Here is a 24,525-nt window from a genome sequence, read left to right as displayed (position 1 = left end):
TCTGAGTGCAGAGCCAGGACAAGGGCCACTAAGTGTGATTCAAAACAAAAAATAAACCTTAAAAACAAAAAGGTCATGTCTGGGGGACTTTGTTCCTCCCTCTGTGAGCAGCAGGCTTGGGTCACTTCTCTCTAGCACAGAAAGACTATTCAATAGACTAATGGGATTGGTTGGTGGGAATGGTGATGGTTGGTTGTTGATGGGAATGCTGGCAGTGTGGAGTCAATGACATTCCTGAATGACACCTGAGGAGGTGCTGGGTGTGCACGGGCCCTCCCTGCTGCTGGCTTTTCACATAGGTTTCTCTTGTGAATGTTGCTCAGGCACTATGAAAGGGGGCCCTGGAAGTCCTTTACCACCTTTGAGTTAACAATGAGTTTCGGGAATGCCACAGGTGACCTGAGCCCTTTGCAGCCCAGTGCCACTCCCTTTCTCTTGGGGAGGACAAGAGAGATGACAATGGAATGTGGAAAACCCTGAAACAATGAAATCTGGGAGTGAACTTGGCCGAGCACTGGACTAGAGTTTCCCACGGTGGACGATACTGCCCTGAGAGGTTGGGAGGCTTGAGTGGAATTGCGGGGCACTTTGCACTTAAAGAATGTAGATTCCGGAGTGGTGGTGGCACTGAATGATTAGAAACATTTTTTGGCCTTATGGTCACATTAAACAGTGCCCAGGGGTCACTCCTGGCAGTGACGGGGTGCCTTGTTGTGCCAGGGATGGAGTATGAGCTTCCTGCATGCCAGGAATACCACCCAGTGTGGAGTACTTTGTCCAGCTGGCTGCAGGATTGTTTTCTGAAGAGGGGTGGGAGATCAAGTAAGTGGGGAGCATCTCAGTGGTCTACAGGCCTGGTCTGGCTGCCCTCATGTCTGGGCAAATCAGGCGCTGGATGAGGCTGGACCATCTGCACCCCTGCGAATCAAGGTTGCTTTGACAGAAGGCGCGAGGGAGGAGGTGCAGCTGCTGGTGATTTAGACAGCTTGGACCTGTCCAGGCAAACAAGCCGCTCAAGTGCAAGAACAGCCAGGCAGTCAGAGCATGAGCAGGACTTAAGGCCTGCAGTACCTGACAAGGCCTGAGGCAGGTTGGGAAGCCAGTGGAAAGTGGGGGGCCTTGCTTCCTACCTCAGGGCTGCGGGCAGTGCTTGAGCTAGACAGAGCTAGAATGGGAAGAGACATTTCTCTTTCATAAACTGCAAAGTTAGCTCTGGGCTGTTTGTCCTCACATGTCCTCAGAAACAATGAATATCATCAGGCATCTGTCTCATCCCCTCACCTGCAGAAGGTTGGTGTGGTGGGTGTGGGAGAGAGTTGGGTCCTCCACCCTCCAGTCTGCAAATGCAACCCCAGAGAGACTAGGGTACCTGGCTCCAAGTTCCGGTGCCCACTGCTGAGGAAGGGATCAGAGAAAACCATCACTATTCGGGCCCTTTTGTCAGGATGCTGAGAGCTTCAAAACGCATCCAGGTGATTCAAGGGCACACCCGGGACGAGAGCTCTGCTTAGACCAGTGGTTTTCAACTGCTTGCGCGCAGGTGGGGAAGGCTGAAAACTGCCGCTCTAGGATTCTAGCTCGGAAGGGCCTGAACATGTATGGCCCCCATGCCTTACTTTCAGAGACTCAGTATCCCATGGAAATGTGCCTTGAAGTGAACAAACAGAACTCCCTATTTTATCTGAGTTTTTTCCCACCCCCTACTAGGTTCCCTGCCACTATGGGAAGACACTTGTTAGGCACAAGGAGAAGACTCAGTGGTCATGGTGGATGGGTCTATTACTCTTGCCAGGAACTTGGTCTTACCAGGTTCTGCCTAGGTTGAGCCAGTTGCTCTGAAACCCCTGAGGTGAGTGTCTGGGACCAAGTGTCCAAGGAAAAGGAAGAGCAGCGCCTACCAACATGTGTATGCCTCTGAGCCCTGGGCCAGGAGAACAGACGGTTCAGAGGCCAGGAATGGCAGCTGGAAGAATCTGAGACACAGAAGCTCCCACTTATCACAAAGGGAAGCAGGGAGAGAAGCAGACTGCACAGGTCTCTGCAGCTGCCTCAAAACTTCACTGTGGTTGTGCCTTGGGGCCAGGGCAAACTGCTTATTCAAACTATGATGGTTTCTGGCCCTCTAGACATGTGTGCCCATGGAAATGCCACTCAGAGACCTTTGAGACTTGTCGCTGCCCTACAGGAAATCAAAGAGTGGGAGGGGGGGGGGGCTGATGGGGAGTCTGGGAGAGGAAACCAGAGAGCAATGTCCTAGGGAGACAGCACTGTTTCCATCTCCTCTCAGAAGGGGCCTCGGCTCCTAGTGTGATTGCCACATTCTGCCACAGTTGTACCCACTCAGCTCAAGATAGTGAGAAGGGCAGGTAGAAGGGGCTCAAGATGGTCAGGAGGACAGGTAAAGGGGGGCTGGGGTGACTTTGGCATCTCCGTCTGGATAAAGCTGGCTCAAAAGACTACCTCAGGCCTTGCCCAAGGAGAGGGAAAAAGGGTCACTTAATTGTGTGGGTTGCACAGCATGGGGCTAGGGAGTAACCCTGGACAGATGGTTTTGCCAGAACGCCACATACTTGCTGGTTCTAACCATGTTAAACAGCTACGACATGAAGAAGGGCCGGCAGCCTGCCCCTACCTGCAGAGAGGCCAAGCCAGGAGATACTTGCTGAGAAGCTTGGATGTTTCTAGCATAGGCTCCAGAACTCTGTTGAGCTTGGCTGCCACTGCCCTACCAGTTGAGCAGCCCAAGTAAAGTCTTGCTGGCAGTAGAAGAGGTGCTGAGGACACTAGAGTCCTCATACAGGCCCATAGAGTTGAGTGTGCTTCAGTAAATCCCACTTTAGCAAGGTCCTGCATGGTAGACTGTGGAGCATTGAGGAATCAGGACTGTGTCACAAGGCAGAGAGGCCCTGGGGGTGTGCGGGAGGGCTGGCAACTGATAAGTCTGAAAACTACAAGGCCCCAGCAGCCTCCCTGAGGCCACCCTGAGGCCATCCAGTGGTTGGTGAGTTCCCGGCCCCACTCACTGCTTTGTCTTCTATATCACAAGCCCAAGAGGATGCCAAAGTCCAAAGTCAGTGTTGACCTGCCAGGGTGCAGGGATTCAAATTCACTTTCCAAACCAGGGTTTCTTAAGCATTTCCATGTGACTCCTTTTTGCCCATGTCATTTTGTGTGACCCGAGAAAATAAAACAGGTTACAAATGTTTACTGATGATCAATCATCAATTTATTTTGAAACACATTTCACTTGACACCCCTTTCCCTAGATGGGACCCCACAGAAGAGGTGGTGACCCATAGGCTGAAGAAGCTAGGCCTTAAACAAACTGCTTATTCAAACTATGATGGTTTAAATATCAGCAGCATCCAGAAAGCTATTAATTTAAAAAATTGTTTTTTTTGTTAATACTCCCTCCCTAAAAACCTTTCGATATGGAAATGTAGAACCCTGATATAAGGACAACCATCAATTCCCACGTGTACGGACGGTTCAGACTCAGCAATTTGACGACTCACACTGGTCACATTTGCAGCCCTGAGCCCCCCATTTCTCTTTCAAGTATTTAAAAGCCCATCTAGACATGATGTCATCGTGCCTGTCCATACTTCGGGCTGCAACTCTCCAGAACCCAGCCACAGTGCTGTTCGCACACCTCATACAATCAACACAATGATGCCTAGGAATCGCCTCATCTACGTGAGGAGCTTGAAACGAGATGCTGAGGGCTGGATGAGGCCAGCACTGTTGGAAGGAGGCCCAGCTCTCAGCAGCTCAGGCCATTTCTTTAGTTTCCATGGGCAGCTAGGGCCAGGAGCCACTGCCCTGTCCAGCTGAGACACTGACACATCCCTGTGGGGGTCCTTTAGGCCCTGACCAGAGAGTACCAAGAGCCAAGCAAGAGGTGGAGAGAAGGGAAACAGCTTGAAGAGGTCAGCATGCCATGGAAACAAAACCGCTGTCCAAGGTGGAGATGGGGCACATCCCCTGAAATCACTGGGCCAGAGTCCTGGTTGTGATGGGAGACACATGCAGGGTTCTTGCCAGCTTCCCACACTGTATGGTTTAGAAATGGTGTTAGAAATATCCAAGTGATCCTAGGAAGGAGCCCAACTCTGCAGGCAAAGAATCCATCTTTTCAGAAGCAGGGTTCTTTCCTCCCTTGGAGGCAAGGGCTGGGGCCCGGAGGAGGTGAGTTTCCTGTGCCCAGGCTGTGCAAAAGGCTTCTCAGCACCTGCCACCAGGCAGTGGGCATCATTCTGTTTCTTTCTTTCCAGCTCCCCTGGCTTCTGGACATTTGGCCTGTCCGGCCTAATATCCTGGCACTCTCTGAGCCACCTGGTCTGAGAGGATTAATGACATTGGCTTGTGGTGAGGCGGGTGCACCCAAACTTCTGGGGTGCTTTTTCTGGAGTTCAAGACCCTAGTTCTAAATTTTACATATTTATTTCATTAAAAAATTAAAATATCCAACATAACACCCAGCTAAACAAAACATCCTGCAAAAGGATAAGGCTGTATCACTGCAGCTAAAAATACCTCTGCTGAGGGCGTCCGCGCACCAGCTCCTCAATTAAGAGATGCTCTGGGGCCCTTTGTGAGCTGTGTTGTAATGGCAGCTCTACGGGGGATCTGGGAGGCGGGGAACAGGCCTAGAGTTGGAGCTGAATGGCTGGCCACTGGGCTGGATGGTGACCAGATACTGGTGGGGTCTCTTTGTGGTTCCAAGAAAGGGGAGCTTCACAAGACCTGCACTCTGCAGGGGGAAATGAGGGTGGGGAGGGTAGCATATGGGGCCTAGCCCCTGGATCTTTCCAAGGTCTTCTCAGTATCATTTAGGGTAGTACCCTCATTTCTCTTAAGAAGGATGGAGCATCCATGATAGAAACATGGTGACAGGGAAATGAGTAGGGATTGCCATACAGATGTCTCACTTGGTGCATTGCCTGGCTGGTTTATCAACAGCATCTCTTGTGTGAGTTTACCTGCACATTCAACAAGTGTGAAGGGCAAAGGCATTTTTTTTTTTGGTCACACTCGGCCTTGGCGCTCAGGAGTTACTCCTGGCTCTACCCCAAGAAATTGCTCCTGGCAGGTTTGGGGGTCCATATAGGATGCCGGAATTTGAACCACGTTCCTTCTGCATGCAAGGCAAACACCCTACCTCCATGCTATCTCTCCAGCCCCCAAGGCAAAGGCATTTTAAGGCCAGATGCAAAGGGAGCAAGTGGTGTCAGTCCATAAGTAGAGAGACAACCCTGCAAACTCTGTGGGTTCTAGAGAACAGAACTTCATCAGGTGTAGGGGGAACAGGGAGAACCATGCAGACTTGGGCTCTCTTACTCTCATAGGTCAGTTGTTCCCTTCTCTGTGATGAGAAACACCTGGATCAACCTAAGGAGGGGCTGCCAGGAAATGGGGTGAGGATATCAGGCCATACTATTAATCTGGAGGCAGGTACTGATGCCTGCCTCATATCTTGGGAGGGTGGGGGTGGGGGAGACTGAGATGGAGGGTGAGAGTGAGAGAGTGAGAGAGAGAGAGAGAGAGAGAGAGAGAGAGAGAGAGAGAGAGAGAGAGAGAGAGAGAGAGAGAGAGAACACTCACTACTAGGGGATAAAGGGAGGGAGGGAGGGAGGGGGGAGAGGGAGAGGGAGAGGGAGAGGGAGAGGGAGAGGGGGAGAGAGAGAGAGAGAGAGAGAGAGAGAGAGAGAGAGAGAGAGAGAGAGAGAGAGAGAACACACTACTAAGGGATAAAGGGTATAAATTTGTTCAGAGGATTAGGGCACCAGTCCATTGTGAGTGCACCATGAGGGTGAAGAAGACTCAGGGTACTGCCTTTCCACTTTATAGAGAGAAAATCATTACGGAAGATCTTGTCTGTTGGTTGTACTAACTCCATTTGAATGCTCTGGCGGGGCCAGTGAGCACCACGCTGGTCAATGTTGGAGAGAACATTTGCATTCTGGCAGAGTAGCTTGTGAGACTGCCTTCAGGGAAGAATTCAGCTTGAGAAAGCTAGAGGGTGCACAGTCATTCCAGCTCTGCCAGGCCTCCTGAGCCTGGGAACCCCAAGAAACCCTGAGGACACAGGAAGCTCACCCAGGGCTAGCCCAGGGTAGGGCCCCTCTACCCAGGGCTTGCTTGTCTGTAGGCTCACTGCCACTTTGACCTTTGCACAGTTTATTCCGTTTCTATTTTACACGCTTTTGACGTTGAATATAGCTTAACTCTGCATGGTGTTCCAAGCCCCTCACCAGGGGGCCGCTCACAGGCAGAAGCACAATTAATAGCGATCCCCAGAAAATTATGCCCTATATCAAAGTTGTCATTGCACCATATAAATGCTTATTATGACTATTGAATTCTCCAGCACTGACACCTCCCTATGTTTACTAGGTACCAGATAAACCTCTATGTTTGTGCCTTCCCTACTCCACCACACCATCAGGACTAAATATAGCCCTTGTGTGTATGTTTAGCTCCATTTAGCTCTGCTTTGGAAAAGAGAGAAAAAAAAATCAGAGTTAATAAAATTAAATTGCCGGAAAATGTGATTTGTTCCTCCCCCACTTGACAATCCCTGAAAAGACAAACAGACGTCAGTGCTAACACGATGGGGAACCAGCCTTGGCTCTGGGGCAGGGGTGCAGCCAGGCTCTGGTAATATAGCCCTGCTTTTCCATGGGCTTTCTGGGTGAGCACAAAAAATGGATGGAGAGCATGGGAAGGGAAGGGAGTAGGGGGCCTGTGGGAGAGGGATGGCACTGGGGATGTGGGGGCAGTGGTTTATCTGAAGGGAACTGAACAGAGCTGGAGCCCCACCCAACAGCTCCAGGGCATGTTCAAACACTAGAAGGTTCCAAGGTTTCATGGGAGAAGCAAAGAAAAGTCCTCCTCCCCCATCTCCCTTCAACAAACACTCATACATGAATGGGAAAAAGAAGGAACCCTCAACTGACGCATTTTGCACTTTCTGATAGTTTCTGAGTTTTGGGTACAAAAAGCCAGCAGCTTTTTTGCGACCGTTTATGAGGAAGACACAATGGAAAATTCCAGGTCTGTCAGACACCTACACTCTGCCCAGCTGGTCTTCATGATGGGGTGCCGAGCCCTGGGGACTCGCCCGACCTAACCTTCTGTCCTTCCCTTGCAACTTGACAGTAGGAAGGGGAGAGCAGGCGTGTCACATACACCTTCCTCCTCTTAGATTCCATTGGTTACCGTGCCAGAGTCTCCACCAATACCAGCATGGGGAGCAGAGATACAGGTAGTGGTGACAGCTGGGAGGTGCAGGGATGGAGGGATGCTTGGGACAGAGGCCATGTGGAAGCATTCGCCTATGTTATATGGGAATGTGCCTGAGTGATCATCTTCTTCATGCTTAACTACTGTGGACTGTTTAGATGGGTCAAAATAACCTCCGGTGCCCTCAGAGCTATAAAATGCTCTGGCTCAGTATCCTGAAGGCTGTATGCTCAAGTCCTTGCAAATGAAAGAGGCCAACCTTATTACTATTTATAACTTCTCTCTATTTCTTTTCATTTCCTTCCTTCCTTCTTTCCCTCCCTCCCTTTTTGGTTGGGGAGGGGGAAAGCTCACTGAATACTCAATGGAGAAATGCAGATTTCTTTTCTCAGTTCCTCCAGCCAACAAAAAATAAGCTCTATTTTAGGTGGTTTGACATGGAAGTGTCTCTCTCCAGACCGAGCTTCCCAGGTTTGTTTTGCCTTCTTCAATCTTGGTTTCAATAAAAGGGAAGTTTCTTAAAAACAGTGCCCAGCTCATGAGGACAGACACGGCACCCAGCACATCCTTCTCCTCCTTGCCCCAAGCCATTCTTACGTCATTACCTCAAAGGGAGAAGACAAGTCCACTAGACCCCGAAAAGAGTACAGAATGCAGGGAGTCTCCCTTTACACTCTATGAAGGCCAGCAGGGCTTATTAATGACCCTTTTCCAGGCAGACTGCAGACTCTAGGGCTCCCTAACAGCAGGCTGAGATGTTAAGAGGATACAGCAATAGAGCTATGACCTCCACTCACAGGCACACAGGGCGCAGGGCCCAGACTGCCCACACAAGTAAGTGGAGCCTTAGACAATAGTATGGGAGAACTGGCTCTGGCCTGGCAAACACACTTCAGCACCTTGGAGAGAGCCGAGGCCTCCTGGGCAGGAACTATAGTCCGTACTGTAGTTTCACTGATACTCCCGGGGCTACGTAAGAAAGGCAGCCTGAGCCCTTGCATTGCTTCTGTGCTTGGCAAGGACTTCTCCTTTGAGAGTCCTGGCTGCCCACCAGGTGAGTAAAAGAATAAACACGTAAAAAAAAAAAAAAAGAATAAACTTGTGCCAAGTGAGACAAGATTTTAAAGTTGAACTCTGTAGTGCTGGCACCTGAAACACCACAAAGCTGGGCCAGGGGAAAAGATACATAGGATGCACCATTACCTCCCCAAAGGAAGGCTGGAAACACACACACATGCACACCCTCTCTGCCTCCCCTCACCTATCTCATCCTAGGTGCCCCATCCTATTCTCGGGGTGAGAGACAGTCACTACCCGAGGGCTCAGGTACATGACAGTACTGAGGATCAAGGGTCACGCTCATGTCTGCTTTAAGGTTCAGTGGGGACAAAGAACAGGAAAGCTGTGCACTTGAGAAGAGAGGCAAAGGCAGTGTGAGGGGCAGCCAGGTTGCTCTGAAGAGCATGGCATGTGGTTCACGAAACCCTCCAAGGCAGCCAGAGGATAGCCCAGGCTTAGTGGCATCTCTTTTTTTGGTGTTTGGGTCACACCCGGAAGTGATCAGGGGTTACTCCTGGCTCTATGCTCAGAAATAGCTCCTGGCAGGCTCTGGGGACCATATGAGATGCCAGGATTCGAACCACTGACCTTCTGCATGCAAGGCAAATGCCTTACTCCATGCTATCTCTTCCGCCCCTCAGTGGCATCTCTTGCTCTACCCAGTCTCCTTCTGCAGTCTGCATTGCTGACAAGAGCCTACGCAAAGGCCTTGCCTTCCCCAAAAATCTGTGGGCTAGTAACCTAATGGGCCAACAGAATGGGCAGTCACAGGTGGCAAGTGGCTGGCCCCTAACGAATAAACTAGAACTCCCTGCCATTTTCACATAAATCAATAAAAGAAAAGGTGAATTGCTATTGATCTCAACACCTCTCAATGATACTGTACAAATTACTGAATTGCAGGGGTATGGTGGGTGGAGCAAGCGAAGAGGAAAGACTAATGAAAAAGTCTTGATATGGTGAGCGCAGTCTCCTCATGACACACCTGGCAGCTGAGCCATGGAGGGTGGGCACTGTACTTCTAGACCAGGCAGATACCAGGACATGTGGAGTCATATGGACTCTCTTGATTCCAGGCTGGGTTTCTGCATGTTACAGGTGCAACTAGGCCTCAAAAACTTTTGAAGCTGTTGTCACTGAATGGTGCCTGGCTAGGTGGTCTCGAGCAGGGACTTGGATTCTGGATGGAAAACAAAAATCCAAAGTTTCAAACACCCTCTCTGCCTCTAACAAATTAATCCTAGACCTGGATCAGCTGCCCAGAAGAGCCAGAGACGTAGTAGAGAAGGTAATGATGGTACATCCTGCCTGGTAACTGCAAAGGCCACAGCCCTGGGGGTCAAGCCTGTCCTCTGATTCCCTGGGCTGAAAAATCAGAGGATGAGGCTCAAATGTGAATGGTCTGATCTGAGCTCTGGAGAAAAGGGTAATGACCACACACAGGTTAGAAGAAAAATTGTGTATGGTGCTTAGTGAATGAGCCAACAGTCTAAGTCTGGTGGACAGAATGACCCCCAGCAGGAAGACAGACTGCGAGTGCCGGATTCCCAGCTCCAGCCCACTCTGCCTGACCAGCTGGCTCTCGGGAACAGTGGGAGCAGTTCTCAGTTCTGTGGGATAGCTCCTGTCTAGGGAAGATGCTCACAGAAGCGAAGTTGCTTCAGGAACAAGGCAATGTGACAGACTGCATAGTGGAGAAAAAAGCACCACTAGGAATGGTCCCTGAGCAGAGCTGAGAGAGATCCCTGAGCATAGAGCTAGGAGTGATCCCTAAGCAGAGACAGGAGTTATCCCTTAGCACAGGGTTGGGAGTTATCTAATCTGTAGAACATGAGAGCCCTTTGGGTTCCCCTGGCTTTCTTGCTATTACTACTCTCTGACAGTGATTCAGGGTGTGATTGTGTAACTGTGACAAACATCCACAACAAACACCTGATGGGCCCAGACTGAACAACAGAAATGGCAAATGACAGAGTTGCTGAAGCGCTAGGAGTGGACATGAAGACTGGGAGGAGGAAAGGGGATGCGAGCCCTGGGAGTAGATGGACTCATCAGCATTGTAAGTGGCCCCATAGTCACAGTTACAAGGTCAAGAAGAAGGTAGGGTTCACATAGGCAGGGAGGGCCAGAGGTAAGAAGACGAACTGTTTAGCCAACACAAGGAAACTACCCCCGCCACACACAAGGAATCCTCTGGCTCTTAAAAGTGATCTTTTTTTCTAAAATGACTGAATGGCAAGAAGCCAAGCCTCAAATCCATATCCAATCAGTGGTAATGGACTATTTGTTGCATTTTCTCATATCAGGTTGCAGTACAGTGATAAAAATCCCAGGTCGGCAATTCTGGATTGAACTGGAGAGGTAACAGCACCCTAGAGTCAGCAGCAGATCACTGTGGAATGTAGTGTGGAGGGATCTGGTAGTCTGACTCTATGATCTTCAACTCATGCTGCACCTCCCAAGTTCTGACCCCTCTCTGGTACCATTCAAAAGAATTCCACTGAAGCAAGACAAGGGAAGGGGCCAGGTCAGAGAGCAGTGAAGACTTTCCCGCTTCCTATTCTGGCTGGCTCTTTCCCCAATATGAGCTGGAGGGAGCAGCAGAGGAGAACCCAGGCCATTATTTCTTAGAAGCCAGTTTCTGAGGTATCTGGGATCTGGGCTTGACCCCTCTACACTGGGAAGGTTACAGAGGGGTAGGTGTAGGGAGGACTCTCTGGCTTTCCTTATAAATCTTTGCTTTGCCACCTAACACGAAATAGCCAGGAGGGAATTGTTCTAATGCTCAGGGGACATCCTTCCATCTTTATAGAAATAAGACCCATTGACCGACCCTTAGTGGCACTCAACACTCCTCTGAGAATCTAAACTAAAGATGGCAAATCCATTCCACATATAATGGCTTCTAAGAGCCTTGTTTGGAGGAGGTTCTGAGCCCCAAGCTAAAGCAGTGCCAGTAGGTATTTGTGATCACTGGCTTGAACATTATAGGCTTGAGGAGCAAAGAACACTCAATATTATTGTTTATTGATTCTGTTATGAATCGATCCCAACACACAAGCTCACGCACAAAACCTAGCTTACTTCCCATTCCCCTCTGTTCTTGGTATCATGGTTTGTCTACACTGGAACTTTGGTACTAGAGTCTGTTTATATCTTATGTTGATCTCAACATATAAGCTCATGCACAAAACCCAGCCTATTTCCTACTCCCCTCTATTCTGGGTATCATGGATTGTCTACATTGGAGCTTTGATTCTAGAGTCTGTTTATACCCTGAGAATGAGAAGGATGGTACCAGCTGTGATTCACTGAGCATTTTGCAGGGCAGTTTATGGCTCTATATTACCCCTACATCAACACACTGAGGAGGAACCCTTATCATAGCCCAGACAAGGAGGGTTATTGGGATCACCGCACCGCACAATGGGGAGGGAACCCCCAGGCACATGACAACCTGTCACTGCCTGAGAAGCCTGTATAAGATTACACAGAAAATGGTGAAGTTGGAATGAGAACCCAGGTCCGATTCTGCACGTTACAGTTTGAATTCCACTTTGAAATAGTCTGGAGTGGGTCAGAGACATAGTCCAGGGGGTTAAGGTGCTTACTTTGTATGAAGCTGACCCCATTTTGACTATACATGATTCCCTGATCCCCACCATGAGTGATCCCTAAGTACAGAACCTGGAGTAAGTCCTGGAATATGACCCCAACAAGAAATAGAATTTTAAAAATTCTGGAGATGGGTTTAAGAAGCGGTGACTCCTTCCTGAATACGTGGCCCATGTTGTTCTGACTAGGGTGGGCTAGCTCGGCTGTTCGTTCTTTAAGCTTGCTCATAATCTTATTTCATGCACCACAGCATTTCATAACAGACAATTGGTCACTTTCATTTCCAAAGTCCATTTAGATTCAGCTGACCAGAAACTGTCAAGGGTGGAGAGGCAAGTAGGAACTCATCAATAAAGCAAGGTTTGGAAACAGAGACTTCTGTCTACTCCTTGGTAACGGACACAGAAAGGGCATGCTGGTCGCTGGGGGAGGCAGGGCTGAGACCAGCTTGTGTGTTAATCAGAAAGATTAAATTTCTAATTAACAAGATCAGAAAGTTATTTTGATCTGCTAGAAACGGAAGGAAGCTGGACAGACTTCGTAAGTTTAAAACCTTCACTAGGGGACAGTCAGAGTGTGATTATACAGCAATAAGGAGTTTATCTTACATGCAGCAGACCTAGGTTCAATCCCTGGCATCCCATATGCCTCTCCAAGTTTGCCAACAGTAATTTCTGAGTTTAAAGCCAGGAGTAAGCCCTGAGCACTGGTGGTGTAGCCCTCCAAAAAACCTAAACCAAACAGCAGCTCCCTCACTAAAGCTCAAAAAGCAGTGAATATCCTGGGTCTTTGGAGAGGTAAGAGAAAGCTCTTACAGGGGCAACTGGGATATCACAATTAAAATAAAGGAACTCTGAGTTCCTCCAGCATAATCCTTACCTGAGGAGTCCAGAAATCTCTCTACCTCTAGATTTGCTTCTCCTTTGCCCCCAAAATTCACTTCTTCTTTTGTTCTAGGTCACAGTCTTGGTATAGCTATGCAGAAGGTAAACCAGGAGTCTGACTATGCCTGGTCTCATACTACCTTCCAATGGAACAGCTTATGCCATCATGTGTCAGAAATGACTGAAAACTGGGGTAAGGTTCTGCAAGTAGTAAAACTCTGAGAAATTTTCACGTGCTTATGTTTATATGATAGTTCTGCAGTGAAACGGTAAATCCATTCTCCAGAGGCAATCAATGCCAACAATACTTCACTGCTCCCATATAGATGAAGTTCAGAGTATGGATTGTGGACCAGACTAGTAAAAACACAAAGTGAAAATCATGTTTGTGCCTTTCACATCTTTATTCTGAAATTGATGTGGGTTGAAACTAAAGATGGAAGGGAACAAACCAAGACCAAATGCCAGGAAGTGTTTTGGCCTTGCCATGCAAGGAAAGAAACTGAAAATGCAGGTCTAAGCACTCTACTGCCTTTCTTTCCTTGCCTTTTTTTTTTTTTTTTTTGGGGGGGGGGAGTGCTTAGAGACTATTCTTGGCTTGAAGACTGGATTCCGATCTCCTGAATGCTAAGCATGCACTCGGACTCTGAAGCTTTCTCTGGGTCCCTCCCTCTTCTTTTTACTGGTAGGAACATCAAGAAAAAACTAATTGATATGGCAGAAAAAGCTTGAGTCTCTCCAGGTAGCGTTTACAATAGTGGGGACTCCGGAAAAGAAGAGATCTATGTTTCTGCTGAAAAATATTTTTTGCCCTGAGATACAATTACCTCCTTGAGGTCCCTACATGTTCTGGGTGGGGGGAGCGAGGCACAGGATGACAAACCTCTTGTTAATTTACAGTATTCTTTTTCCTGCTTCAAGCCCACGAGCTAGACTAGGACCGGAGCACCAGCCAGGGGAGGGCACTGAGGCCTGTCAAACCCAGACCAATGGGTCTATATGACATAATTACAGGTAATAGGATCTTGGCCCAGTCAATGAAAAATTAGTCCTGGAAGCAATTTCAGAAAAATGGATGCAATTCTATGCTTGACTAGCTCAAAAAGTTTAACAGAAGAGGAGGAAACAGCAGCATGAGCTGAGGCAGCAGCTGTGCAGAGAGGAATCCTGGTGGGGCCAGTATAACCCTGCCACCCATTGGCACCCCACCTGGGCTGTTTGGGGAAGGCAGCCAGTGATACACCTGACTACCAGGAAACTTGAAAGTGGTTAGACTAGAAGTCAGGGAAGGCTAATACTAGAGTCTGGCCCTCCTTTACTTTCTCCTCTCACTATTGTTGAGGTTTTGTCCCTGAGCAGCTGGAGACAATTTGTCTACATCTCTGAGAGACCTTTGGCAGCGGGCAGGAATCTAGAAAGGAAGGGACTGTAGGTGGGCAAACAACAGCCTGGTCATCACAGGCCTTCATTGAGCAGGGGTTTGTGGACTTCACCCGGGCTGGACAGCCTCCTTCCTCCACTTCTCCTTCTTGCCCACGCACATGGAACTTAGAGAACTTTTCCAGAGAACTATGAAGGATGGTAGGCTTTTCCCACTGTTTCCAAAAAGAGGTCACAAGGAACAGATCAGTTGAGTGGCCAAGTACCTAACTATTGAATAACTCTTAAATATGAGGCAAAAACGGGCCGGGAGAGATAGCACAGCGGCGTTTGCCTTGCAAGCAGCTGATCCAGGACCAAAGGTGGTCGGTTCGAATCCCGGTGTCCTATATGGTCCCCCGTGCCTGCCAGGAGCTATTTCTGAGCAGACAGCCAGGAGTAACCCTGAGCACTGCCGGGTGTGACCCAAAAAACAAAAAAAAAAAACAAAAACAAAAACAAAAAAAAAGAGGCAAAAACACAAAGAACACAAAGGAAAGATACTTAGGCCCTGTCCTTGAGGAGCTTACAATGGGAGGGAACCACATTCCCAAGATCCTTCAACACCACTAAATGACTGATAAGTGACAGATGTTTGTATGGAGTGCTATGGGCACTAAGGAGGGAACATTTTTCCCAACCCAGAAAGACAATGGAAAGCTCCCCAGGAAAGCCTTTTATATAGGAATCAGAAAACAGAAGGGAGAAACTAGGTGCATAGTTTAAGCTATTAACCCAAGGGACAGGAGAGGAGATTGGGACAATATGAATGGAGCCCTGCAAATACAAGGACAGTTTTGATGGGGAAGTTTACAAATGAAACATGAAGCTGAAGAGGAAGTGAAATATATGGGTACCTAAAACACTTGAATATTATCTAAGGGGCAATGGCATGTCTGTATGTCTAAACAACACCCTCAGCTTTATCTCTTAAGGAGGATCAGAAACAGCCATAGTGAAATAAAGATGAAAACACACAGGTTCCAGCCAGGGTCTTGGGAGTTTGGGCTGTACAGCAGAGTGTGATCGGGGGAGACTCTGGGTCTCAGCTTCAGCATTGCAGGCTTCTTCCACCCCACAGATGAAGCAAGAGTTAGGCAGCTGAAGGACAAATACTTGGAAGCAGCATGGTCATGGAGGCCCCAGAGTCACCTGGGTGTTCCTTGAGGAAGCACTTTATCTGCTGGTTGTGGGGCCTTCAGAGAAAAGTGTATTACTGAACATGAAAGTATGCTCATGCCAGGAAACACTCTGTAAAATGAAAACCTGACCTTAGCCAAGGCCAGTTCAGTGGAGGGCCCCTACAGAGATCCAGTCAGAAATAATCGTCTCCCCATATTTCGTGGGCCCTGAACACTCAGGGTAATGAGGGTTTGAGGGGCCCAGATCTCTATTTACAAGAAACCACCCAGGCTGCTATATCTTTCCAACAAGATATAGCTACATGTTGCTCAGACAAAGGAGATGGAGCCTCTTTCCTCTCATTCTGCATTCCCCCCTCCCCCCCAAAATACTCCTCCAGGCCTTGGACTATGAGGATTCTTAGGCTAGCAGGGGGCTAGATTCATTGATAAAAATTCAAAAGTGCCCTTTTCATCCTTTCTTTGCACAATTCCAGCTGGAATTGTATTGCTACAAACAAAGAGGGGTGGGGAAGACAGCTGGCATGCCAAAGGGTCCAACCTCCTTTCTTCCCATATCTGACTAAAAAAAAGAACTGAAGGTAGCATGTAGCTGCTGAGAAGTTGCAGGGCTTGAGTCCTGCATCCCCACAATCACTATGCAGATGGCAAGTAAAATGGACCCCACACCAGGTAGCTCCAGTGAATGCTGGGGAAATGGAAGCCACTTCTCCTAAAGAATGGATCTGGGACTTCTTTTGTCATAGCTGATCTCCATGCCCACCCCCAAAGGAAAAGGCAAGGGTAAGAGAAATGCCATGGAGGTGGCAGCCTACTGGAATAGTGCCACTTAGTCAGGAGCTAAGTGGGTGTTTTCCTTCAGGCTGGAGTATTGCAACTCAAGGAAGCTTGCGGCAGTTTGTTCTCCACCTCTCACACTTAGGGACAAGCTCCAGCTTCCCTAATACCAGTGACTAGCATTGCCTCCAAGCCAAAGAAGCCCATACTGAGCTAACAGGATCTCCCAGATTGCCAAAGATCCAGGAAAAACAGAATCTTTGACCTTTAAAATCTTTTAGCTCTGGGCTCATGGGATTGCCCAGGGAACTATGGATTTGACTGTAAGAGAACTGAGGACAGAACAGATCCAAAATCCTAAACACAAGCCCCACACACTTCCGTACAATGCCTTTCTTAAGTCCACTAGCAGGATGAATGACTGGCATTAGTCCTGGACAGAAGATGGATCTGTTGATTGTGACTTGAGAAAAATTAGCAGGTAAATGGGCACCAGAGCCACTGAGAAGCTCAACTATTGCCTGTGAGAGCCAGCTCAACAGGCAGAAGCAGAAATACAATTAAATTAAGTCAGAAAACCCGCTACAGAAAATGCAATTACTCAAAGATACAAATAAATGTTCAAAGAAAATTGGCCCCTGACAGGGTTAGTCAAGCTTCTAAATCCAGCTGGAGGCAGGCAGCTCAGGTTCATTCGCCAAGGAGGCCTGCAAAGCTCTGAGCTCTCTGCGGCAGGAGCCTGGCTGGGCCAGCCTGGTGTCCGCCACCCCTCAGGACCCACAGAGGGGCTGTACAATCTGGGGAACCAGGGCTCCAGGAGAGTAGATGTGGTGGGCTGACAGACCGAATGGATTGTGGAGGAGCCCCTGCAACAGTCAGAGCTCTGTAGCCCCAGCAGGAAGAGCTCACATCAGGCAATCCACTCAGAAGCCACCAGGAAATGGCCTACCTCACGCTGCAGCACCAGCTCCTTGGTGAAAAGCGTCGCCTCTTCACTGAAAGGCTCACCCTCCTGAACCAAGCCGGGAATATTCCGGGCGCCTCGGGGGCATTCAATGCCTGTGTCAGGAGAAAAGGAGAAGTGGTGATGAAAATGTACCCACCAGCAAACCGGAAGTCCAACCAAGACAGTCCTCTGCTACTTTTAATGTGGTTGGTATCGTTGACTCAGGAGGACATCACTGCTGGGAGGGAAAGATATGGTGGTGGTGATGGAAGAAAGGGCTGATGGACTTGAGGTAGTTCCTCAAAATGAACACAATCACTATAGCAATTACTTAGATTCAAGATCTGTCATCTTTGACTCAATAAGTAGCCTATAAGATTCCTGAGGGCAGAATCCTACTTTCAGTGCATTTTATTATTATTATTTTTAATCTGGGAGATGGAGATGACTACCTGTAGTCCTGGCTTTAAGGAGTGAACCCTGGTGGTGCTCAGGGGACCATGCGCAGAATTGGGAATGGAACCAGGGTTGGCCTCGATGCAAAGTAAGTGCCTTATCTGCTGTACTAGCTCTTTGGGGTCCAGGACAGCATCTGATATCAAGCAGATAGATTACTCTAATCACCAGCCATTATCTTAGCAGTGACAGATTAAGATCTAGGTAGCAAGATGATGTCTGAATCAGAATTATGCTTACTGGGGCTGGAGAGATAGCATGGAGGTAAGGCGTTTGCCTTTCATGCAGGAGGTCATCGGTTCGAATCCCGGTGCCCCATATGGTCCCCCATGCCTGCCAGGAGCAATTTCTGAGCCTGGAGCCAGAAATAACCCCTGAGCACTGCCGGGTGTGACCCAAAAACCACACACACAAAAAAAATTATGCCTACTAACAATACTGTAGACCCAGTATAGAATGGTTGGCATACAGGGGGAATGGTCTGTCTGGTGCTCAAGTTGCCAAATCACCGAGGCTCTTTCTGGTGGCTCCAGCAGGCAGAATGGGGGAAGTCACTCATGCAAAGAGTTAACTCTAGTGTGGGAAAAACATGAATTTTGGCATCTGCAAGTCCTTCTGGAGCAAGTGAGCTTCTGACACCGGAGGGGCCACTGCTATAAGCACAGAAGGTACATCTCTTATGGATGAAGCCAGGTGGCAGCCCATAGTTCTGGCCATGGCACAGTGTCAAGGTCATGAAGCTCAGAGGAAAGGGAATAGTTTACAGCTGGAGTTTTCTGAAGATCAAGGAAAGAAAGAGAGCACATTCACTCTCCAAGCCGCCAGGCCTCACTAAAGGAATCTATAGCTTCAAACACAGCGTGAGCAGCGGCGGCATCAGGAGAGAAACTTGAGCATGAGCAGTTGGGGGCCATAGCAAGGATCCTAAACTCTGCTGAACTACTATGGGGCCCCCAGATGATCTGGTCTAGTGTCTGTAGGGCTGGAGGATCATCAGGGCAGCCTTGCTAAGGGAGGAATGGAACTTAGTTCTGTCCAAGACCAGCATGAAGCTCAGGGAGTCAAGGATTCCAGAATTAACCTTGATTGAAGGTAGATAAGGGGAGAAAGAATGCAATGAAAGAGCTTCTGATGTTCACCACTCTAACAGCAAGAACACTTCTCATTTTGTATCTGCCAACTAAGCAAGGCTAGAACTGTTAGAGAGAAAAATAAACAATTCTACTGAACGCTGGACCCACAGAATCGCAGATAAAGCATTGTTGCAGAAGACAGGCCACAGTTTATTCCTGGCCCTGGCCCTGGGTGGGAGGGAATTGGGCTGAAGCTGGCGGGATGGCTATGAACCAGAGACCAGATTTGGGTGGTAGTTAAGACAACTCCCAAGGCAGTAGGAACTAAGGGGAAATAATTTTCCCTGAAAAGAAGCACATACACTTTTGTGGGGGAGGGTATATATGGAGTGCGGCAGGAGAAGTGTTCTCAAGATTGCAACGAGGGGCCGAAGAGATAGCATGGAGGTAAGGCGTTTACTTTTCATGCAGAAGGTTATTGGTTCGAATCCAGGCATCCTATATGGTCCCAGGAGCCTGCCAGGAGTGATTTCTGAGCATGGAGCCAGGAGTAACCCCTGAGGGCTGCCGGGTGTGACCCAAAAACAAAAAAACAAAACAAAACAAAAAAAGATTGCAACAAATTCCATCAGTTCTTTGCATTAAAGGAGACCACTAAGAGATCCAACTGGAAAAACAAAATGGCTCATTGGGACAGGAAGTAAAGTGAGTCAGGAAAAGATGGACTGAATTGCTCTTGAAATTGCTCTGGGTGCCAGTATGCACAGTATGTAGGCATGAGGTAGGGCTCTTGGCTCTGCACTTCCCAACAGCTGAGCACTAGTTCTCCAAGAGGCAGAGGCTGCTAGTGGCTGTCCCCTTGCCTACAGGTACATCTTATGCAAGTGGACTGTTGGCAGGCAGGGAGGGGAGAGAAGTTGGTGTGAACTGCAGCATCAGCCCTGCCTCTGGCAATAGCTGCTCGGCTTCCAGACTAATTTTTCCTTGTCTTCAGCCTTCTGATGTCTTCCCCATCAGACCTGGCTCATGTGCACATCCCAACCCAGGGGAAGGCCTGCTTGGCTAACACTGACAACTAGGACAGAAGGACTCTTTACAATAGGCCTACACAATAAGATTTACATAATAAGGGAGACTTACACAATAAGACATACAATAGACTTACACAATAAGGGAGACTTATACACAGACAGAAATGCTAGGACTAACTGGGCAAAACAGCCCTTAGAGGACAACTTTGAGGCCCCATATCATAGACCTACATGTGGCACATTGTGGATCCTAGTTGGAGGCAAAAGCCACTGAGCAGAAGTCCAGATAGCAACTGGAGCACTGTGAGGTGAGCCACAGCCAGTATGTGCCATGGGTTCCAGCTGTCTATGGGCCATAAGTATAAAAAACTTGAAACATCTTAATATAGACTAGGTACAAGCAGAGTGTTTTGTGGTGGACAAATGTGTCTGGGAGGCGAGTGGGTCATGAGCATAGCAGTTTTGAGTGGGGGGGGGACACAAGTGGCTCTGTGGCTGTGATAGCAGCAGTGGTTCAGACCATCTGACTGGAGTAGACTGTCAGGTTCCACAGTCTGGGCCAGGGAACTGCTAAATCCAAGGCATTAGACCAGCCAAGCCAGAGCAGACCAAGAGCAGGAAGGGTGAGGCTGCTCCAGGACTAAGCAAAAGTCATGAGTGGAGCCCAGCAACTTCTGCAGGCAAATGACAGCAGAACCAAGTCTTCACAAAATTTTCATGGGGACTATAATTCATGCACATTTTCATATGTGGTTCCATGTGGCCATGCCTGATCCTATGTGGGACATACCACAATGGCCTATTTGTTCCATGCCATTAAATAACAAAGGTGGCTGGGGTACATATTAGGAGCCTGAGGGAACAAGTCCGGCAGTGTGAGGAATACTGAATAGACTGGGTGTTTGATGGGGAAGGCTCTGCAGGCCTTTCTCGGGGTAGGTAAAGTTGTACACAGGGGAGGCTTAACTGTCCACTTCTGGGTCTGATTTGATATCCTGGGAGACCCAGGCAGAGGGGAAGAAATACAGGAGACAGATGTGACAGTCTAAAGCCAGAAAGGCAGCTATCACCAGCTAAGTCCTGTGCTTCCTCCTTCTCCAAGTGCTCAGTCTGCGGGAAGATTGGGTCATGCTGGCACCTTCCTCCCAACAACAACTGCAGTCCTGGCTGGTGTCCCTGGGGTGCTGTTTGGACACCAATGAAATAGATGGAGAAAAAGTTCCAGGACAGAGAGTGATGGAAAGCAAGCTAGGTGGTCTTGATGTATTGCTGAGCTGGCAGACAAATATGTATCCCAGGAGAGATCTGAGCAGGGAAGAGATGTGTGGTATCATGTTGCCTCCAGCCACTCTGGTTAGGCAAGTGAGCCAAATGAGCCTGGTACTCTATATACTGTGTGAAACTCTTATTGTCCTTCCCAATACAGTGGCAGCACTGCTGCCTGCAAACACATAAGACCTGATGGGCTCTGCTGGGTTTCAAAGGTCACAGGTTCCTGGGCAGCAACCCACAAGGCTCGAGAGTTTTTGTGTTAATCAAAATGATGGCCTGACACCCAGATAAGGTACCACCCTCATGCAGGCTGTGTCAGAATGAAAAGACCTTCCCAGGCCCTTCTCAGCCACCTCTGACCAAACACAGAGCAATAAGGTCCATCCATGTGTGACCCTCAACCCCACCATATCAGGTTCCTTGACCTCTTCAAGCCCTACAGACCTTTCTGCCTCCAGGCATGAAAGAGTCCATGTCCCCTTTTCTCAGTTTTCTGGGAGAGGCTGTTTGGCTACTACCAAAGGACACAAAGAGGAGCTGCCCACTGTGAAGAGCAAAAGATCACCACCAGCTGGCAGCATGTCCTGTCCTTTTCTTCCCTGCCACTGAAGTCTCTCCAGATCTCAGGGCTTCTGCTCATAAAAAATGAAGGTGCTCCACTTGGACCATGAAATCTTATTGCTTTGGACATGCACATTAAAGATTCCTTTTTCAGGGCTGATTCTTGGAGTCCCAGGCACCCCACCTTCAAACAGAAAATGCGGGCTAGAAGACACTGCAGAGAGGTGAGGGTTACTCAGTGTGCTGACTCTTCCACACCCCATGGTGACTGCAGTGGTCCTTATGCTTTTTAGCACAATGTGTAATTTTGCCTTTAGGGGTGGTGGGTGCTAAAGGGTACTGTGGCCACACTGTTTCCCAGTGACACTCAGTCTTGCAAACAAGGCACTTCGAAGCTTTTGTGGAAGGTGACTCCAGCGAACGCCAACCACATGGGGAGGCTCTGAGTGGATTTATTACAGGGGCCTGTATACTCACTGATGCTGGTACTTTGCAGAAGGAAGGCTATGAAGCCACTCACGTGCCACATGAGCCATATGCTCACTAAAGAGACAGAATGTTATGCAGCTCAGCTGGGGAGATAGTGCAAAAACAGGAGCACAGGTTTTGCTAGTTAGAACTCTGGGTTTCACACCTGGTGCCACACCTTTCTCTGATCCAATGTGCCTGCCCCATGCAAACAACAGTAACTGTTAAATTACACCTAATTTTACCCCAAACAAAAATCATTCCTGGTTCCTTTATATGTGTTTGTTTACTACTTGGTTTTACCCCAAAACAGAGATTGTCTTACATGTAAACAAGGGTAGGACTGGCTCAGGATAGCCTGAGCTATCTGTCCTTTCCCCCCTCCCCCCATGATCTTGGTACTCAATAAAAAGAGTTTGGCAGGCAACTCACTCTTGATACGAGGTAGAAGATTGCTAGACTACCTGTGTTTTATCCTCAGCCTGGTCTGGATTATTTCAATGACCTTGCTTCAGAACCTTTTACCTGGGGTTGGAGATGTGGTGCCTGGGGTGATTTTAAAATGACAACAGTGACAGCAGCCACCTCAGCTGAGTTCCCTTCTTCCATTTCGCAAGCATAGAACTCACCTCCTCTGGGTGTGGCCCTGAGCTGAAGGCACACACACTTCCTGTGGAGGAAAGCATTCTGGGTCTGCTGGCCTGCAGTAGTGGAAAACACTGGACAAATCCATCATGGGGACCACTTTTCTGGCTAAGGCTGTTCACAGGCAGCTGTTTGCTGCACATGACCTCTCCGTGCCTCACAGTGAGTCCTCCCCAGCAATCTCAGAGCCTCAGTGGACCGCTAGATTCCAGGAGCTGGAGTTGGGACCCCAACAGAGATCCCCTTAAGTTTTTTTTTTTGTTTTTGTTTTTGGGCCACACCCAGCGGTGCTCAGGGGTTACTCCTGGCTGTCTGCTCAGAAACAGCTCCTGGCAGGCACGGGGGACCATATGGGACACCGGGATTCGAACCAACCACCTTTGGTCCTGGATCGGCTGCTTGCAAGGCAAACGCCGCTGTGCTATTTCTCCGGGCCCTCCCCTTAAGTTTTTAATGATGGTCCCATCCTCCAGTGTTATCCACTCTATGCTACTGTGCAAACCTGGTGTTTTCTACATAAAGACCAAAGGAAAGACAAAACTGTTTTCTAGGACAGGCTGGGACAACTCAAATCTTACTCTTTCCAGTACCCAGTCCCTGTGAGCTTGCAGGGGCACTCAAAAACAACTAAGAGAAAAATCTAGGTGAGAAGCTATCAGGACGTAAGGGGACTGCTACCTCTCCCCTAGGTTATACAACATGCCAGGAGGAAGATAAGGCAGTCATATCCCTTCTCCAACCCTCAATCCTGAAAAAAAGGGCAAGATGGACTGTGCCAAACAGACCTAGGTCTGGGATCTACAAAGAGGACTGGTTTCTAGTAAATCAAGGCGGAAAACAAGTGCCACATTCCACCCCATGTGCAGCCTTCACCAGCCCTTTTAGGCAGCCCAGAGAGGCAGAAAAATGGAGCACATTTAAAGAGAGCAGCAGATGACTCAGGGGCGGGAGGGGAGGCCTGCCTTAGAGGGGAGATAAAAGGTGCTAAATCTGCACAGCTCTGCTCTGCGGTGACTAAGAGGGCAACACGAGAGAGCAATCTGCAACTATTTGAAAGGTGTAAACACAAGAAAGGAGGGAAGATGCATAGCCTGAAAACAGGGGGTGTAATTATTAGGGGAAAGAAAATCTGGATGAAATATCGGAAAAACTTTGCGTGGGGATGACTCCCGGGTTATAAATAAGTTTCCTGATGGAAAGGAAGAAGCTTCGAGTGAATTCTGCAATGGAGAGGTGGCCCCTCCGCTCCTCCCTCTGCTCATGTGCCAGCAACTCAAGCTGGGAAGCTGGGGTTTTCTGGTTTGTATTTGAGGAGAGATTGCTTTAATGACATTCAAATCGAAACACTGCTGCTTTAAACATTGCATCCCAAAATGTCAACAGAATTTGTGCTGATCAGACCATAGAGACAGAAGTGGCAGACTTGGTGGCGTTTCAGAACAAAGCCCCATGTTCTGTGCTAGCTACATGCATGGCGAGCAGGTCAGCAGTGCAGAGTACAAAGGAGTCTGGATCGTCTCCTCCTACAAGCTAGTGCCAGCGTTGCTCTCATGCCAGAGAACACCTCTTTTCTCTTTCATCAACATCATCCCCTGGAGTCAGCCTCACAATCAGGGCAAAACCCAGAAAGAATGGCTTTCTAGCTTCCTATCCTGCTAACTGAACACAGCTACCTCTGTCTCTCGGCTGTACAGCCCATTTAAAATGCAAACTCTGGGACCAGAACGAAAGCATAGTGGGTAGGGCATTTGCCTTGCATGTGGCTGACTCAGGTTTGATCCCTAGCATCCCATATGGTTTCCCATGCCCGCCAAGAGTGAATTCTGAGCGCAGAGCCAGGAGTAACCCCTAATCACTGTTGGATGTTGTCCCAAAACTAAATAAATCAACAAAGCAAACTCTCAGGGATTCAATTAGTTCTATTTCTGCACT

General features: G+C 48.6%; 1 protein-coding gene across 1 annotated transcript in view; it reads right to left on the bottom strand.

Annotated features, from left to right (window-relative positions):
* Positions 1 to 24,525, bottom strand: part of SND1 (staphylococcal nuclease and tudor domain containing 1) — a 531,547-nt gene that overhangs the window by 70,975 nt on the left and 436,047 nt on the right. Inside the window, exon 16 of the mRNA XM_049774313.1 lies at positions 17,091 to 17,200. Within this exon, the coding sequence (XP_049630270.1) occupies positions 17,091 to 17,200 (110 nt within the window). The remainder of the gene's footprint in view (positions 1 to 17,090; positions 17,201 to 24,525) is intronic.

The sequence above is a fragment of the Suncus etruscus genome, chromosome 1 (assembly GCF_024139225.1).
Source record: "Suncus etruscus isolate mSunEtr1 chromosome 1, mSunEtr1.pri.cur, whole genome shotgun sequence".
Classification (NCBI taxonomy): Eukaryota; Metazoa; Chordata; class Mammalia; order Eulipotyphla; family Soricidae; genus Suncus; species Suncus etruscus.
Note: the sequence above shows the minus strand (reverse complement) of the source record. Positions and strands in the feature narration are given on the sequence as shown.